The sequence below is a fragment of the Pinus tabuliformis genome, chromosome 6 (assembly GCF_031772625.1).
Source record: "Pinus tabuliformis cultivar Carrire ecotype Pingquan chromosome 6, CPIR1, whole genome shotgun sequence".
NCBI classification, from domain to species: Eukaryota; Viridiplantae; Streptophyta; class Pinopsida; order Pinales; family Pinaceae; genus Pinus; species Pinus tabuliformis.
In genome coordinates this window covers 2078554573-2078573461 of record NC_142292.1, presented here as the reverse complement: position 1 = coordinate 2078573461, position 18889 = coordinate 2078554573, and the positions used below count along the sequence as shown (strand labels likewise).

The following is an 18889-nucleotide window of genomic DNA, read 5'->3' as shown; positions in this document are numbered from 1 at the left end:
TAGAAAGTGTTATTGTGTTCATAATCTTTGAGATATGATGTCACATCTGTCTGCTGCCCTAATCCTTCAAATCTAACCCTTGATGAAAGATTCATGACATGATGTTGATGATCATGATAGAAATATGTTTATGATCTAACAGATCTGTTGTTGCCTGACATTAGTAGAGATAGGTTGGTGACATGAATGAAGATGAATGAAGTAGATTCCTAGTCAGAGGGAGAATCTCTTCTCAAGATTCTTACTCATTACTATTTGCATGCTGCACTGTTGAAGTATGATTTATGTGCATCTGACATTTTTGAACTGCAACAAGTCACAAATCTGCATCTCGCGCAAAATTAGGGTTTCTGTAATAGACACAGGCACAAAACTGGGAGATTTCGTCCCTAGACGCACACATATAAAGGAGCCTTTCCTCCATCATTTACACACATTGATTTATCTTCACATGAGCTCTGATCTAGCGAAGTTGGGAACAGGGGGAGAAAGGCCAAAATTTCAGGAGCTTGTTCTTTGTTTTGGCATTTGTTCGTGATTTTGGTTTTTGGTTTGGCTATCATCTTGCTATTATTATTTCTGATGTACTAATGAATCTTTAACTCTCTCTCTCATAAGGAAGATTTTTTTTGGGTTTTCCCCTTGTGGGTTTTTCCTTGGCCTCAGGCCTAATTTTTGTGTCTCTTGTCTCATGGCTTCTAGGTGATTTTTTTACTGCTGTCTTCATGTTAATGGTTTATGTTAACTGCTTAATGATGTGAAATGTTATATGAAAACAAAAATCTAATAATGAATTCTGAAGTTGTTATATGTGAGAATAAATTGGTTCTTGTTATGCCCTAGTTAAAAAATCAACACTATTGATGTAATCTTTAACGACCTATATTTAGAAGCATTTGGTGGTTTTTCTCCTAGAAGGGTTTCCATCTAAAATCTCTTGGGTATTGTCCTTGATGTTGTGTGGACTGTTGGATGGTGTTGTGATGTTGATTTATGTTTGATATGATGCTAATGTTATTTTATGCTCGAAAGATTAAAATTAACTAAATTCAGTGAAACATTGATTCAGCCCCCCGCCCTCTTAGTATTTCCAACACACGCCACATCCTTGTACCTTTCTACCATTTCATTCATGCAAACAAATTGCTAATTTACTTGCCTACTTACGAAGTCAAAGTCACTTTCCATCTTCAAAATCTTGATTCACATGTCCTTAGCCGAATTTAATCCCAGTAGGAGGGCATTATATTTTGCCACATTGTTTGTTGATTCAAATTTTAACTAGAAATCAAACATGATGTGACATATTGAGGGGATGTGAAAACTATCCCTATACCAACCCCCATTTTAGACTTAGCTCCGTCAAAATTTGTCTCTCTAGTTACTTTAGCATTTACTTAGGGGGCTACCTCATTTGCTAACATTTTATGATCCTAAATCTTCTCCATAACACCAATTCTTTCATGGGATCTTGGGGGTCTTCTACATGATATTTCTTCATTTGCCCATAGTATAGACTCTAGAGTCATGAAGGTATTTTCACATGTATGATGGTAGCATAAGATAAGTCCATTTAGATGCTACCTCATAGGTTGGCATCCCACTTACGACATAGAAGAATTCCCCAAACATCTAACCCATGTATGAAAACTGTGTCAATTAATAAAGAGATTTTCGGGTAGGTTGCCAATTTAAAATGAAGGTCCTTGATTAAACTACACTCTGTAAGTTGTATATATGCCATTGTGCATACATTTTTGTAGGATTTAGTGGCTCCTAGTCACTATTATAGCAAAATATCGCACTTCTTGAGATAAAGTCCAAAAGCTCAAGTGCAAAACCCACTTCAACTCAAAGGGGGCCATTGTCACCTCACCAACCCCCTTTTCACTTTTGGTCAATCCTCCTCTGGCTCACAAGGGGGTTCCCTATAGATCTTAGAGATAAATGGCATGGTCAAACCAAGTCATGAGTTCTCCAAAGCTTCTACTTCTCATTCCAGTAATCAAATGATTTGACCAAGTAGGATTTAGGTGGAAGATATGATTGTGAGGTCTCGTTAGGGTGATAATGGTTATAATTTAAAGGGAATATCCCTAAACATACGCAAACATGAGATTCCCTAGAGAATGGAACCTTAGAAAATTTGTTTGAATGACTAATACAAGGTATAAAGTGATGGAGAATGAAGGATCAATACCTTAGCTTATCAATGAATTTCTTGATAGAGTCAGACAAGGACTAAATCTATGGAAGAGATTCAATGGAAGTGATTTCAAGGAGAGATAGGAAGCTTAGGTTCCTCAATTCCTTAAACCCTAGTGTCCCTCTTGTTAGTGTCAGTCTTTCCAGCCTTCCTCCAGTGATCAAATATGCTCTTACAAAGTGGTCTCAGAGTTTCCAAGTCAAATTTTGTCATTTCAAAGAGTTTTCAAGCAAAATTTGGTCACTAGGCATTAGGTCTAGGGTTTTCTCCCATTCTTTTCAAAGTTGCCCAAATGCCCATCTATGTCACTATTCAGCTGAGTCTATCATCATTCAAAGGGGTTGTCATTATCATGTCAGTATCTAATGAGTCATTTTACATCTTGTTCATGCTTCAGTTGCGCCCAGGCAAGGTCATTTCCCTCTCCTAGGGTTTTGAAGCCAATTTCTCTTGGACGGTCAAATCATTAGCAAAACTTGTATCCAGATGTTCATACACCTTACCCTATCCTTCATGTACCTTACTAAACACTTCCCATCACTGAGATCCCCCAAATTCCTCATTTTTGCACAAACCCTAGTTTCTAGCTACAACCTGGCAATTTTCTAGGTTTGGCCTGTGTTTTGCCCTTTTAGACCCCTTCCCCTTGCTCAATCTCTGAGATTCCACTTTCCCCTGCTTCCTAACATCCCTCCCCACTCCCAAAAATTTTCCCAAGAATTTAGAAGCCCCCTATCCCCTTCATTTCACTCCATTTCGACAAAATTCCTTGTTTCACACATCGGGACAAGTCGCACTCAAATGATGTTCCAGAGCAATAAAAGATGAATTCTGGAAAACTGAGAGAGGTTTTTGTCCATAACATGCCAAAGAAGAAAATCCTCCTTCACTTTTCGCACAGGTGTCATGGTTTTAGAGAAATGTCAAAATTGCAATCGCCAGATCCAAGGAGGTTGGCCAAGGCACTAAAACGACGGAAAAGGCCCGATCCACTCCAAATTTTGGCCAAAGCCTCTTTGACTGAGCATGGCACTAAATAGCTCAGCCCCAACACAAATTCCAAGAAATTTTGAGCATTTTGGGTGATTTTTGGTTTTTAAGGCAAAAAACAGGTTTTTCCGCTTGACGGGTCTCACCCCCCGCGCGACCCTTTCACTTGGCAACTCTATTTTCAAAAAACTCAGCATTTCTGGATTTGGCATGAAAAGTTACACATGCTCACCCATTGCCAAGAGATTTTATGAAGTTTTGGGCCTCCTGAAAGTAAAAAAAAAACAAAAAATGACTTTCTGCCACATTTTTGACACACAGAAAGCAGTCTTGGGAGATTGCAATTTTGGAGGGGCAAATGAAAACCAAATTCAGAAATTCTAGTTGGGTTGGAAAGTAGACTCATAGACCTTTCCAACAAGCCTACTCTTGCCTCATTTGGACACCTGGAAGTGCCCCAAAAGTGCTCTCAAAGGTGCGCAACCCGTCAGGATTTGACGCGCGACCCATCAGGCAAATTTCATAATTTTTCACTTACAGCTCATGGATTCGCCCAGCGATTACTAGTTTTGACTTTTGATGGGGTTTTTCACCTTCTTTGATGTAATTTATGTGTTTTCATGTTGATGTGACACTTATTTACCTATTCTAAAAGATTCATTCATGAAATAGCTTGTATTTAATGAATGAATTGGTTTCCTAGCTACGAGGCTAAGTGGTTTGATGTTGCCTTGAGGTTTACCTTTCTCAGCCTGAGGTGAAATTTCAAGCGCTAACATATTGGCGACCATACTGGGCAGAACAAACTTGTTTGTGGGTTGATGTGTTTGTTTCATAAGTCTTAGACGGAGCCTGAAGTTATGCCAGGTAGCCTTCGAAACGCTTTTGCTTTGCATTAGCGGAAGTAGATAAACGCTGCTTCAGTCAATCTCCGTGAGCTTGTGAATACGGCCACTTCATTTGCATTTTACCCCAGTACATGTATCAAGTTCAGATCTGATTGTTGATAGTGGACAACAATCAGACACTGACAAGGCTGAAATCATTCACTGGCAACTCCTTCACTGAAAACTCCAGAGATCAATGCTTCATGGTGACTTCACTGCAGAGAGATCAGTAGCTTTGAGCTTTTCAAGATGGATCGAATCACAAGAAGATATGCTCCCTTGAGCCGAGATCACATCCCTGGTTTTCCAAATAAAATTCCAAAGGTAGATTGGTCAAGGAATCTGCCTATATTTAATGATGATGGTAAGAAGGATGTTGCTTTACATCTAGTTAGATTTCATATGCATATTCGCAAGTTGAAGGTGGATTTTCCTGAAGATTGCTTGATGAAGATATTCTTGGCCACTCTGGAAGGTGCAGCTCAATCATGGTATGAAAGTTTGCCGCCTGCTTGTATTTACTGTTTAAAGGATTTTCATGCTATGTTCATTGAACGATATAAGGACTCTTATCCATCATTAGATTTAGTTCATGACTGTTGCAAGCATGCTTATGGTTTTATTGAAAGCCTTGAGAAATATTATGAAGATGATAATTTTATGGATGTTGAGATCATGGAGGTTTTGTATGAAAATCCATTTCAGCAACATGATGAGAACCTAGTGGATACCCATCAAGATGATCAGGAAATTTTGCTGCAGAATCAAGATCAGCAGGTTGAAGATGGCCATATGGCTGAAAATGATGAAAGAGAGGGTTCTATTTCAGATCTGCCCACAGAAGAAGACAGCGTGCAGGGTAGTCAAGATTCATGTGATGCAGTCAAGTCAACTATTTCAGATCAACATTCAGATCATGATGACCAAGCATGCCTTGTGCTGAATCCTGAAAAGGAGGGTTTTGTTGTTGAGACCATAGACAAAGTTTTTGATCCAAATGTTCTCATGCCATCAGAACAGAGCCTGCATGAGGAGGTAAGTCAGTCAACTCATGAACAACAAGGTGAGATCTTTGCTCAAGTAAGTGAAAAAGTTTCTTTGAGTGAATTTGTGGCAAACGATCTAAATGATAATACTGTGCTTGATAATATTGAAGAATGTAATAAGGAACTTGATAATTTGGTTGTGATATCATATGAAGATGACCTACAACACATTCACACCATAGAAGAACAAAACATTCAGGATTTCCATTCAGATTCCTCTTCATATGTTTCATGTGCTGAAATGCTTTTCCAAGAAGAGATCTGCTCATCCATTTGTTCAGAGTTTTTTGAAGCCCATGAGCATACTTTCACCGAAGCACATGAGGAAGGCAAATAAGAAATTGAAACAAAGGATACCTTGTTCTTTCAGCAGGAGGTGGCAATGTCAAGTCTTCATGTTTTTCAGGATCCAATGGCAGATTTGTTACAGTCAGCAGTGAAAGTGATTATTGTTGTGTTCAGTGACGAAGGAGATCATGGTCAGCTATGTTTTTGGATGCCCAGTTACCAGTATCTATTGTTGATCATGAGATCTGATTGGGAGAATCAGTCAAGAAGGCATCTGCTTGATTGGTTACATTGGCATTATGATATAGTTTGATGGTATGTTGTCTTATAACCTAGGCGGTTATGTACTGCCATCAAGTTTTAAGTTTTAAGTTTAGGTTTTGAGTTAATTTGTTAGAATCAAGTTTTTTCCATCATTTCAATTTGTCATCGAGTCGGTTTGAGTCAAGTTTCAGTCAGTTTTTAGTCAAGCTTCATTCAATAAATGTGTCAAAGGTTTCGTGTTATCCGTTCAAAATAATGACTCCATTGCCCAATGGTTGAAAGCACTGGTCTGCTCTCCTAGAGGTCTGAGGTTCTTGGCACCTCCAAGGAGCTACCATCCCCATTGGAGCCAATGTTAGTGTCAGCCTTTCCAGCCTTCCTCCAGTGATCAAATATGCTCTTACAAAGTGGTCTCAGAGTTTCAAAGTCAAATTTTGTCATTTCAAAGAGTTTTCAAGCAAAATTTGGTCACTAGGCATTAGGTCTAGGGTTTGCTCCCACTCTTTTCAAAGTTGCCCAAATGCCCATCTATGTCACTATTCAGCTGAGTCTATCATCATTCAAAGGGGTTGTCATTATCATGTCAGTATCTAATGAGTCATTTTACATCTTGTTCATGCTTCAGTTGTGCCCAGGCAAGGTCATTTCCCTCTCCTAGGGTTTTGAAGCCAATTTCTCTTGGACGGTCAAGTCATTAGCAAAACTTGCATCCAGATGTTCATACACCTTCCCCTATCCTTCATGTACCTTATTAAACACTTCCCATCACTGAGATCCCCCAAATTCCTCATTTTTGCACAAACCCTAGTTTCTAGCTACAACTTGGCAATTTTCTAGGTTTGGCCTGTGTTTTGCCCTTTTGGACCCCTTCCCCTTGCTCAATCTTTGAGATTCCACTTTCCCCTGCTTCCTAACATCCCTCCCCACTCCCAAAAATTTTCTCAAGAATTTAGAAGCCCCCTATCCCCTTCATTTCACTCCATTTCGACAAAATTCCTTGTTTCACACATCGGGACAAGTCGCACTCAAATGATGTTCCAGAGCAATAAAAGATGAATTCTGGAAAACTGAGAGAGGTTTTTGTCCATAACATGCCAAAGAAGAAAAACCTCCTTCACTTTTCGCACAGGTGTCATGGTTTTAGAGAAATGTCAAAATTGTAATCGCCAGATCCAAGGAGGTTGGCCAAGGCACTAAAACGACGGAAAAGGCCCGATCCACTCCAAATTTTGGCCAAAGCCTCTTTGACTGAGCATGGCACTAAATAGCTCAGCCCCAGCACAAATTCCAAGAAATTTTGAGCATTTTGGGTGATTTTTGGTTTTTAAGGCAAAAAACAGGTTTTTCCGCTTGACGGGTCTCACCCCCCGCGCGACCCTTTCACTTGGCAACTCTATTTTCAAAAAACTCAGCATTTCTGGATTTGGCATGAAAAGTTACACATGCTCACCCATTGCCAAGAGATTTTATGAAGTTTTGGGCCTCCTGAAAGTCAAAAAACAAGCAAAAAATGACTTTCTGCCACATTTTTGACACACAGAAAGCAGTCTTGGGAGATTGCAATTTTGGAGGGGCAAATGACAACCAAATTCAGAAATTCCAGTTGGGTTGGAAAGTAGACTCACAGACCTTTCCAACAAGCCTACTCTTGCCTCATTTGGACACCTGGAAGTGCCCCAAAAGTGCTCTCAAAGGTGCGCGACCCGTCAGGATTTGGCGCGCGACCCATCAAACAAATTTCATAATTTTTCACTTACAGCTCATGGATTCGCCCAGCTATTACTAGTTTTGACTTTTGATGGGGTTTTTCACCCTCTTTGATGTAATTTATGTATTTTCATGTTGATGTGACACTTATTTACCTATTCTGGAAGATTCATTCATGAAATAGCTTGTATTTAATGAATGAATTGTTTTCCTAGCTACGAGGCTAAGTGGTTTGATGTTGCCTTGAGGTTTACCTTTCTCAGCCTGAGGTGAAATTTCAAGCGCTAACACCTCTTATATTTTTGGAGATTGAAAAGGAGGAGGCTACATTTAGGTTCCACAAGTGGAACTTGATTAAAATCTTGTTCAAGGAGAAGTTAGAATCATAAAACATTTGGCAACACTTTGGTGAAATTTTTATTAAAACCATTGTTTTTCAGCAAGCACAAGATGAAAGAAGATGCTCACAATAAATTAGGACATATCATAAAAAAATCACCAATAATATGTTGATTTGGGGTAGCATTGAATGTGCTCTAAGTCTCAAATTTTGCAGGGACGTTTGAGCACAGGTATTCCAAAGAACCCAGAAAGCGTTTTGGGAAATTCCATTCAGAAGTAATTTTATTAAAATAATCAATATTTTTAATGGGGTTCCTAAGTCTAAACTTAGGAAAATTAAAATATTAATGGGTATTAATCATATCAGGGGTGAAACTTCTAGGAAAAGCCACGGATCAAGACAAAACAATCTGAGCCTTTTATTAAGATGTAATCTAGGCTGTTGGTTGTCCAACAGAAAGATATAAGAAGGGGCTTGATGGTCATTTGGAAAACACACAGAGAGATAGAGAAAATTGATTTTCTGAAGTGAGAAGTTTCCGGGAGGAAAAATCGATTGAGGAAATCTCTTGCAGTTGAGGGGCAGGGATAGCAACTTCCAGAGAGAGAGATTCTTAGACGGAGATACATCAGCAAAGAGAAGCAGTGAGTGATCTAGAAGCCTTGACGTAGGGCTAGAAGGGCCATGCAAAACCAGCGCAGAGGGAGAGAGAGGAATCTGAAATCTGTAGAAGGATTCGGTTTTCAGAAGTCGGGAGCTGGGGTGTGAGACCGGGAGGCAGAAATCGAATTTCCTGGGCAGCAAATTGACCAGCTAAAGAAGTGACGCAACACCTAGAGAGCTTGACGATGGCCTGACATAGACACAACACAGAGGCAGCCAAAAAAAGTCAGGGGGCAGTCAGTTTGGGTCTAGATCAGCCAGATTTCTCAGTGATTGTGTGAGGTAAAACTCACAAAGCTTTTGCCAGTATTTCTCTCTGTAATTGAATAACCTTGTGAGGTATTCAGAGATGTATTTAGAATTTGCTACTAGTTAATAATAATAAACCCTCAGCTGCTGCACCGGTTTTCCTGCATTGGGTTTTTCTAGGGACTCTTGTCCAAAAATAATTGTGTCCTATGTGTTTCTATTTTCCTTGCTCAGTTTCTATGTTTCAGAATCATAATTAATTGGTGTAGGTTGCTTCAGTGATTTACTTCAATGTTTCATGAAGAAATCTGAAATAAACTTGTGATGTAATTTACAATCTAGGTGAAGTAGATTCAGCTGGTTGCATTCCTGAGACTGTTAGATCTAGGAATTTTCACATAATTGTCATCCAGGAGAGAGAACCATCCAATCAACATATCATCCCTAAGAGAGTTCTGCTCAACCTGAAATATCCATAGCCAATTTACAAGACAAAAATCGCATTAAATTTCAGACTATCTATGGAATTTCTCGCCCAAAACTCCATGAGAAATTGAGAGGAAGTGCACCTCTATTTATAGAGGAGGTGCTCAACTTCCCTCACATTAAAATATTAATTTTCTAAACGAAAATCCTCTGTTCTGGGAGTGCGCCCCTAACCCTGTGGGATGCAACCTTGTGGAACATTGTTTTTCTTTTAATTTAATCTCATGTTAGGGAGCCCTGCCACATCCCCTTGATTTGGTTTAGGTACTATTGTTGGTTGTAATCATTAGTCCCTTGACCTATTTTGGTCTTTTGTGGACAGTGGACACTAATACAAATTTAAATGTAAATCTAAATTTGAGGACCCTGTCTCTTACCTGACTTTCTTTTCCTCCTAGAGTCACCTGTTTTGGTTGTCTTTACTTTTATGCTTTTTATATTATTGTGTTAGATTGCGCTCATTTATGTTTCTATTTTGGGAGATGCTATATACGCTAGTAATGCTTTTATTCTGTAGTACTTTCGTCCTATTTTGTTCTTTTGTGGACATTAATATAATTTTTTATTTCAAAAAATGTACTTATGGAAAATAGGGTGATTTTTGTGTTCATTTATATTTCTTTTCTGGAAGATGTTTTAAGCACTCCCTTCTTGGGTATTAATGCTTGTATTCTGTAGTGCTTTTGTCCTATTTCGATCTTTTGTGAATGTTAACATAATTTTCTATTTCAATTTCTGTGGAAATATAGTTTACTGAAAATAAGTTAATTTTTTGGCAGCTATCCTTTGAATGATGCAGCTGCGACAGTAAATGAAATTGGAGTTTCTGTGAGAAGAGTTATGGGAGGGACTAGTGGTGTCATGTACAGAGCTTGATTTCTCTTATGTGCAAAATTTGCACTCTTGTTCCCTAAATATTTTCTGCATCTATGTCTTCCCATTTATAAAATAGTTCATGTCCAATGTTTGATAAATGACACTAGTTATGTGGATTCTGTGGTTTGTTACAGATATGATATATTTTGCAAAGCTGCTTATGCAAAGCTTAAGGAAAATTCTTCGATTATCTCAGCCAAACATTGTAAGTCTGGAACAAAAGAGTGTAAAAGCGAGTATCTTGTCAATTGGATTTTGTTCCAATTTTCATAAACGTCCTTGTTTGTACTTGCATTGAAGCTTTATGCTTATAGTTTTCATGATGGCAGGGTCTGATGCTCTAGATGCAGCTGTTGCTGCTGTTAGTAAGTACGGTGGTGCTGCAGAAGGTTATCGCACATTATTAGATGCTTTGATTCCTGCATCCAAAGCTCTCCACGAGGTAAAGGGAGACAGCATTTTACTTTGCAGTGCTTGTACTTTTGTTTTAACCTTTAAACTAACAGACTGCTATCCCAATCCTTTAGAGACTAGCTGCAGGGGATGATCCAGTGACTGCCTTTCTTTCTTCATCTGAGGTAGCTTTAGCTGGTGCAGAGTCCACTAAAAATATGCAAGCTCAGGTAATTACGTTACTCTAAATTTTATTTCATAATGATGAACATTGAGATGGGAAGTTGGGTTTTCTGAATATGAGAAGCCAACTTGATGAAGATTTTTCACAGAAGACATGAGTAGCAGGTCAGAATGGAGATGCATGTAGAAAATGTACATTTATGTAAATGACAATAGTTGTATACAATCGAAACTAATGGTTTAAAGAAGCTTCAACGGAGTTCCAGTCTCAGAATAGAGTATGAGAACTGATGCCTTAATTTTCAAAACGACTTGCTAATTTTTGTTTCATTCTTCCTGGGAAATAATACTTTGCACAACTATGCACGTAAACACAGACCTTTACAAATGTTACCCTTTTGTTGAAAGTACTGGCTTGCTACGTGTGTGGTAAGTTTCCAAGTGATTCCTCCATATGCGTAATTTGAGGTTGAGATCAGCAAGAAGCAAAGGAGAATAAATTATTCTAATTTCAAAGTTTCTTCATGAGCATCAGAGAAATCTTCTAAAATAATATCTCGGACACTCTCTTGGCTTCTCTTGAGAAGTGAGTTTTACAAACTATATCAGTTGCATTACTTGTTCACATTGTATTTAAAAACACACACACACACACACACATAACTTATACAAATAAATAATAAATAATACAATAAATGAAATAACACCAATTTTTCATATTACAGATTCAGTATCTTACAATAAATAAAGTAACATCATCTTTCATATTACAGATTCAATATCTTATCTTTATAGTAATGGGTTATTTTTTATGTTATCTTATTTATATTTATTTTGGATATTATGAACCAAGTTGTTCATGTCATATTCAGGAAATTAATTTTATTTGGTATCAGAGCTTCATTTTTAATTCAGGCCATTGGCCACATCTCTTTTCAGACCTTGTCTGATTAAGCGTTTGGCCATACATTTTCCAGAGTTTCTTTGTTTTGGTGGGTATTTGATGACAATCAGGGATTTGGCTATTAAAAATTCAGAATTTTTATTGAAAAAAAAATTACTCCACTGCAAAGAAAATTGAAGAATCAGAATATAAAACTGCTCTTAAACATTAAAAAGAAAATTACTGCCCCAGAAAATCGAGAAAAATAATTATAGCAAGAAATCATTGCCGAGTTGCTGCAAGAATATCAACCTAGTGCATAAGCCTTCGGGTGTGATTTCTGTAATTCTCATTTCATTGGTATTTCAGTTCGAAAACAATTAAAGCAAGTTCAGGAATAGCATGAAAATCTATTCATGGTATCTGTTCTGCTGCACCAGCAGCCTAGGTCTATGCCTCCCTTGAGCCTTTCTTAGAGAGCGCTTCTGAAGCAAGCAAGCCCTATTATCTGAGTCTCTCTTGTGAATGGGCTCTAGAAATCACTACCTATCGTATCATTGATTCATTATTACTAGTGATTTCCTTATACCGGGACTCCCATCGGTGAAAGACCGTAAAGAGCAAGGGGCATCGACTGAGGTGACAGTGGGTCCTTGTCCCGTCGTTGCCACTTGATCTAGTAGTAGTCCCGTAGGAACCCCTCCTAGGACCCCTGCTAAACTGAGCTGTAACATTTTTGGCGTCATTTCCGGGGACACGAGACGTGTGTCTTGTTTCCCTTACGACAATATTGATATATCATTGCTGACAACTCCATTGGAAAAATGATGTCCTAGTCAAGGCATTAAAAACTCACCATGGTGACTCCATGTTTGTCTTATAATCAAAATTATGAAAAATGGCTTATTGTCAAGAAGAGAATACCCCTGGTTCTCCATTCACAAAACTGAATGATCAAGACTTTCAAGAACTGCAAAACTCTGTGGGCCAATGTGTTGAGTTTTATGAAGATTTGATGGAGAACATGGATAAAGGTTTCGTACTCAAATATTGTAGCAGATAGAGCAAAGCGCTTTACTTAGTAAAATGTGCCTATGAGAAAGATCCTAATCGTCTCCTTGAGTTGACTGTGTTTGACTTTGACTAAAAGCATGACTCATTGATGTCAAATGGTTAATGAACGCTTCTTAGTAATTGTCAGATCACATCAAGTTGGCAGTGCCACCGTTGGATGGTTGAAAACCCAGGTCCTAGGGTTGTTAGTTTTTGTAGGATGGGATGTGTTCTAGCCATGAAATTTTGTGTAGAGGCTAGAATACATGAGATCTCCAAAACACAGAAATCGTTTCTGGAAATTCCGTCTAGATATGACTTAATTAGATTATCAGCCAGTTTTTAAATATTTCCTAAGTCTAAAATAAGGGAATATGGTTAACTAATTAGAATTAATTAAGTCAAGGTATGAATGTTCTAGAAACTCACATGAATCGACTTGTAGTTAATCCTAGCCATCGATTAAGATTTAATCTTGGTCGTTGGAGTCCCAACAGAGGATTATAAGAAAAAGTCGATGGGCACTTGGAGGGTACATTTGAGCAACAGTTCCTTGTGTAGATCGAGCTAGCAACCGTAGAGTTCGAGCCAGAGAGGGATGTAGTGTTAGTGAGGGGCAAGGACAGTGATCCAGAGGAAGATTTTTAAATCCGGAGAGGCAATAGCAAGAGGTTGAGTTATTCCTAGTGCAAGAACGTGCAAGTGCAGTAACGCACAAGTGCAGGAACACGCGAGTGCAGGAACATGCACATGCAGGAATGCAAGTGAAGGGAACACGAGTGCAGGAAGCTCGAGTTCCGAGGTTGCTTAGGGAATGTCTCTACCAGATTTTCTTGTTGTTTGGATTGCCAGTTGGGCGTACATAGATGTACTCAGATTTCACTGCTGCATCGGTTTTCTCAAGTTGGGTTTTTCCGGGGACATTTATACAAAAATAATTGTGTTATTTTATGTGTGTGTGCTAGTATTTCTTATAGCGTTTATTCTTCTACAATTTTATTTGTGTAGGTGGCAGTGTGAGTTATTCAATATTTGTTGTAGGAAACATTAAATAAATTGTTAATTAAAATAACATTTAGGAGAATAATTTCCAGTTGATGCAATAGGATTCAGGTTTTTGAGAGGTTGAGTTATTCCTAGTGCAAGAACGCACAAGTGTAGGAACGAGTAAGTGCAGGAACACGTGAGTGCAGGAACGCGAGTGCAGGCAATACGAGTGCAGGAAGCTCGAGTTCCGAGGTGGCTTAGGGAATATCTCTACTAGATTTTCTTGCTGTTTGGATTGCCAGTTGGGCGTACATAGATGTACTCAGATTTCACTGTTTTTTACTAAATAAAACCCTCACTGTTGCATTGGTTTTCCCAAGTTGGGTTTGTTCGGGGACATTTGTCCAAAAATAATTGTGTTATTTTATGTGTGTGTGCTAGCATTTCTTACTGCGTTTATTCTTTCGCAATTTTATTTGTGTAGGTGGTAGTGTGAGTTATTCACTATTTGTTGTAGGAAACAGTAAATAAATTGTTAATTAAAATAACAATTAGGAGAATAATTTCTAGTTGCTGCAATAGGATTCAGGTTTCCGAATTTTCACATGGTATCAGAGTGCAGATGATCAGTTGAAGATCTTAGTAGTGAAGAAAGGAGTTTCGCTGTTCAATGTAGGCAATAGATAAAAACCCTAGAGGGCAGCACAGTCACTTTGCCAAGAGGTCGAATTTCTTGAGGAGATTTGATTCTTTTGAGAGAGGGACCCAAAAATTGATCTCTCTGGATTGAGGGATTCCCGAGGCAGAGGGAGCAACCCAATATTTTCGTAGAGCAGATCTCTAACTGGGCACAGTTGCTTTTGTAGTAGTTTGCTAGAGCAGAGCTAGCGTCGGGTGGAAGAAGAGCACACACTGAGGGAAAAATTTCCTCAAGGAAATTCTTGTCTCAAAAAATTCCATTTCCCTTGCAAATCAGCAGTCATTGTGTGCAGAGTTTCTCACTCCAGAAGGGAGTGTGAATAGTTGAGCAGCAGCTGAGCAGAAGGGAAGAGGAAATTTTTGACATTCGTTGAGATGGCCATTGTTGGGCTTTGTGATCATGACAAGTTGGATGGACCTTCCAACTATATGTCATCTGGAAGGCAAGGATGTCCTTCCTTCTAGATGAATATGGCCTGAAGACATATATTGATGCAGTGGCAGCAGTACCCCAGGACAATGTCTTAAAACTTCGACTCCGGTTCGGAAATGGCCGAGGGTTGGCTTCGACTCCAACTTCGGCTCGATATTGACTTGGCTGGTTTGATTTCAATGACCCAGTCATTGTAAAAAAATACATTAAATATTTTTTTTTTTATAAAAAACATAATTTTAAGGATTTTCAATCATGTTTCCAAACACAAAGCTTTAGAATATAGAGAGAAGACAACATATGATCAAAGTAGGCTCATGAATACATCCATTGTATCAAAATGGCACCTAGTGCACTGTCCAATACATACATGAATGATGATATAGAGATCAAAACAAAAACACATAACCAAGGAGGCTAGAAATGGCCTCTACAACAAAAGCAAACTGTGACACATCACTAGTCACTAGTACTACTAGCTACTGCTACAGGAGCTAGCATCATCTGGCTTAGACTCTGAATCAGAGTCAGATAGGGAAACCCACGGCTCCTCATCATCATCATCTCCAATTGCAACTGTAGAAGTGGTAGCACTAGCAGGTTGCTCAGCAGCTGCACACTGAGATAGATGAGATATGCACTTCCATTGTGGCTGAGTAGAGGAAGCGCTTGCAATTGGAGGACTTGGGGTTGGGCTTGATGTTAGTACAAGTGGATCTGCATTCAACTGAACATTTTGTTCAACTAATGCCTCAGTCTGTGCAATGAGATAGCTGTGAGGAAATGAGAGGGGGTTAGGTAGCTTTTATAGGGTTGGGAGAGGTAAATGGACCTCAAAACCACCCTAAAGCAAATTAGATTTGACTGTGGGGTCCAAATTCCCCCCAAAAATAACTCGTTGGCTATGTGTGTGTGTGGCTAGCCGAGCCAGCCGAGTTGGTGACTGGCTTGATTTGCTCGGTAACAAACCGGCCAACTGAGCCGTTTCCTCCACCGAGCCAACCCGGCTAGGCCTTGGCTCGGTCTAGCTTGGCCGAGTCAAAGCTGACTCGACCATTTTTTAAAACATTGCCCCAGGAAGCAGATCAACTAAAGGAGTACAGAAAGGAGATGGCGCAAATGAAGAGGTTGATCCTAGATAGAGTATGGGATCACATTGTTTCACCCATAGTTGGAAAAGGTACTGCTAAAGAGATGTAGGAGACTCTCCACATTGTACCAGGGCACTTCAGAGCAGTGGAAGATGTACTTAGAGGAGAAGCTGAGATGCACTAAGATGCAGAAGGGGGAAAGCATAGACACCTTCCTCACTAGGATTCAGGAGGTCCAGGACCCATTATCAGCTATTGTTGCAATGCCTCAACTCACAGAGTTAATGCGATTGGCACTAAACATTGTCTCTAAAGAGTGGCAAGTGTTTGTCCAAAGTATTTTGGGTAGAGATACCTTGCCAAGTTGGGACAGGATGTGGGCTGATTTGCAGTAGGAGGAGTTGAGACGAGCTCTATTGAAGAGCTCCATCAGTGGTAGCAACAACAGATCAAAGTAAGTGAAGGAGGACAATGTGGCCCTCGCATCGAAGGGTCCCAGTTAAGGACAAGGGGTGCAAAAAAAGGAGGACATGTCGAAGGTCAAGTGTGTTAGATGTGGTGAGCTCGGTCACTGCAGTACCCAGTGTCCTCTCAAGAAGAAGGACAAGTAGCAGAAGCAAGACAAACAGGCAACATCAACAAAGATCGATAGGCTTTCCTCTAGGCTAGAGGATGACTTTGCCATGTTTGCTGACATAACTCTAGGAGTGAGGTGGGGAGATTTGGTGTTGTAGTCCCAGGGCACTACAGATGGGAAGGATCCTTATGGAGTCCACCTCATGGATCATTACCTAGCTATGGGGGCCCACAATATATAGTAGCAGGATGGATCATTGGCAGTGGATGCAATTAGATGCTAGAATGATAGTTGCAGACTAGTAGCAGTCAGATGCTGAGAAGCGCAGTGGAATGTTGGCAACAGTGCAGAGTGGCACAATAGCAACGTAGATTCTTTAGTAGATAGTGCAGTAGCTAGTAGCAGTTAGGACTCGGGAGACAGATGCATCATACCAAACACAGTTAATTTAGTATTTAAGATGTTTCTCAGTTGCAGTAGTTGCAATTGCAGCAACAACAGATGAGAGGAAGTTGTAATGCAGATGCATGGTTGACAATAGTATAGCAGTGTCGACAGCAACACAAATGCAACATATATTAGAGTTGCGCAATGGCTGGTGGGCACTATAGCCAAACATCAATAGCGTGACAAGAGATGATGCAGAGACAAGGCGTTGTCACAGGATGTACTGTAAAGCACTAGAACGCATTCCTCGCTAAGAGGGAGTGTTAGTTTTTGTAGCATCAGATGTGTTCTAGCCACAAAATTTTGTGGAGAGGCTAGAATACATGAGGTCTCCAAAACCCAGAAATCGTTTCTGGAAATTCTACCTTGAAATGACTTAATTAGATTATTGGCTAGTTTTTAAGTATTTGCTAAGTCTAAACTTAGGGAAAATGGTTAATTAATTAGAATTAATTAAGTTAAGGTGTGAATGTTCTAGAAGCTCACATGGATTGACTTCTAGTTAATCCTAGCCATTGTGTTATGCTCTTAACCTGCAAAGCAATACCCAAGCGAAGAAAAGATACCGAGAACACAGAATATGCGAAGAAAATATACCCAGAACACAGAATAGCAATGATTTTATTATTCAGAGAGAAATGTTCATAGGCCTCTTCGAGGGGGCAACCTCCAATAGAGCAGAGCTCGATTACAAAACAAGACACAATGCTCCTCGCAAGGAGTCTCTATCCTTTATATATGACTCATACATGCAATACCACGAGCCAATATCGTGGGTTTTATTAATACCATCTATCTAATACTACCGCCTATTTACCATCTATCTAATACTTCCGCCCATTTGCAACTAACTGTGGTCCCGTCATTAATTGCGTGTTAACCACTTACAAATATTAATATGGGCTTTATTGACTCTTGACTATGACGTGATCCCAAGACATAAATAAGGGGGTTAGGGTGGGACCCTAACATGCCCTCCCCCTTAAGACTAGCCTTGTCCTCAAGGCTGAAGCTGCGGAAACTGCTGAAGAATAGTGGCTGGTTCCCAAGTTGCATCTTCCGGAGAGGTGTCTTTCCATTTGACGAGGACCTCCTTAATCATGCGGCCGCGCAGGTGCTTGTCTCGTGTGTCTAGAACCTGTTCAGGTTGAAGCCAGATTGACCCTTCTTCGTCCAATTCAGGTAGACTGGTTTGAACTCGGCAATTGTTCCCAATCACTTTCTTGAGGCACGATACATGGAAAACTGGGTGGATTTTTGTTGTAGGTGGCAAAGCCAACTTGTAAGCCACTTCTCCAATGTGCTGAAGTACTTGGTATGGTCCATAGAATTTTGGGGAGAGCTTTTGAGTCTTGACAACCCTTGTCTTTGAGTGATGTTTGCTTATATGGTTGCAGCTTCAAAAAGACCTGATCCCCTTCTTGAAATTGGCGCTTTGAGCGATGTTGGTCAGCCTGTTGCTTCATACGGTTCTGAGCTTGATGAAGATTCTCGCGCAGATGGGCAAGCATGGTTGCGCGGTGTTGTAGGAGTTGATCCACGGCTTGTACTTTGGAGCACCCCGTGAGATAAGAAGCAATGTTCCACCAAGACTCCGGTGCGGGGAGACGCGGGTGCTGGGAGACGCACAGGGGGGACGTGTGGGAGTACCCTCAAATTTTAGGGAAATTTCGGGGGTGCGGGGAGTCGTCGAGGTGTATATATATATATATATATAATTCAAGTTCATATTCATTGTTCACTGTTCAATAATGAAAGCATAAAATATTAAATAGACAATTGAAATTTGAATCATTGATCCATCCTCATCATTCATTTTGATACATACATCATTCATATGACATACTCAAGTGACAAGTCTCATTATTGAATTAATTATTATTCATACATACCATGAGATTCGAAAAGCAAAAATAAAAATCAATAATAAAATATACAAATACATTGATCGATATCATTCATCATTCAATGGTTCATCATTCTACAATCTACATTGATTTAAAAACTAAATTCATCATTCATCATTCTAGAATCTAAATTGAAAGCAAAACATACTAGTATATTTTCAAAGTTTGTACACTAAATCTATATAACTCAAAGTTTCAAAGTTCAAACTCAAAAATAGTTAAGAGTGAAAT

The 18889-nt window shown here is 39.4% G+C and overlaps 1 protein-coding gene across 1 annotated transcript in view; it reads left to right on the top strand.

Moving 5' to 3' along the window:
• Positions 1-18889, top strand: part of LOC149267565 (putative 3,4-dihydroxy-2-butanone kinase) — a 376959-nt gene that overhangs the window by 327264 nt on the left and 30806 nt on the right. Inside the window, exons 17-20 of the mRNA XM_089433400.1 lie at positions 9909-9992; positions 10140-10210; positions 10335-10447; positions 10533-10628. Coding sequence (XP_089289526.1) covers positions 9909-9992; positions 10140-10210; positions 10335-10447; positions 10533-10628 — 364 coding nt within the window. The remainder of the gene's footprint in view (positions 1-9908; positions 9993-10139; positions 10211-10334; positions 10448-10532; positions 10629-18889) is intronic.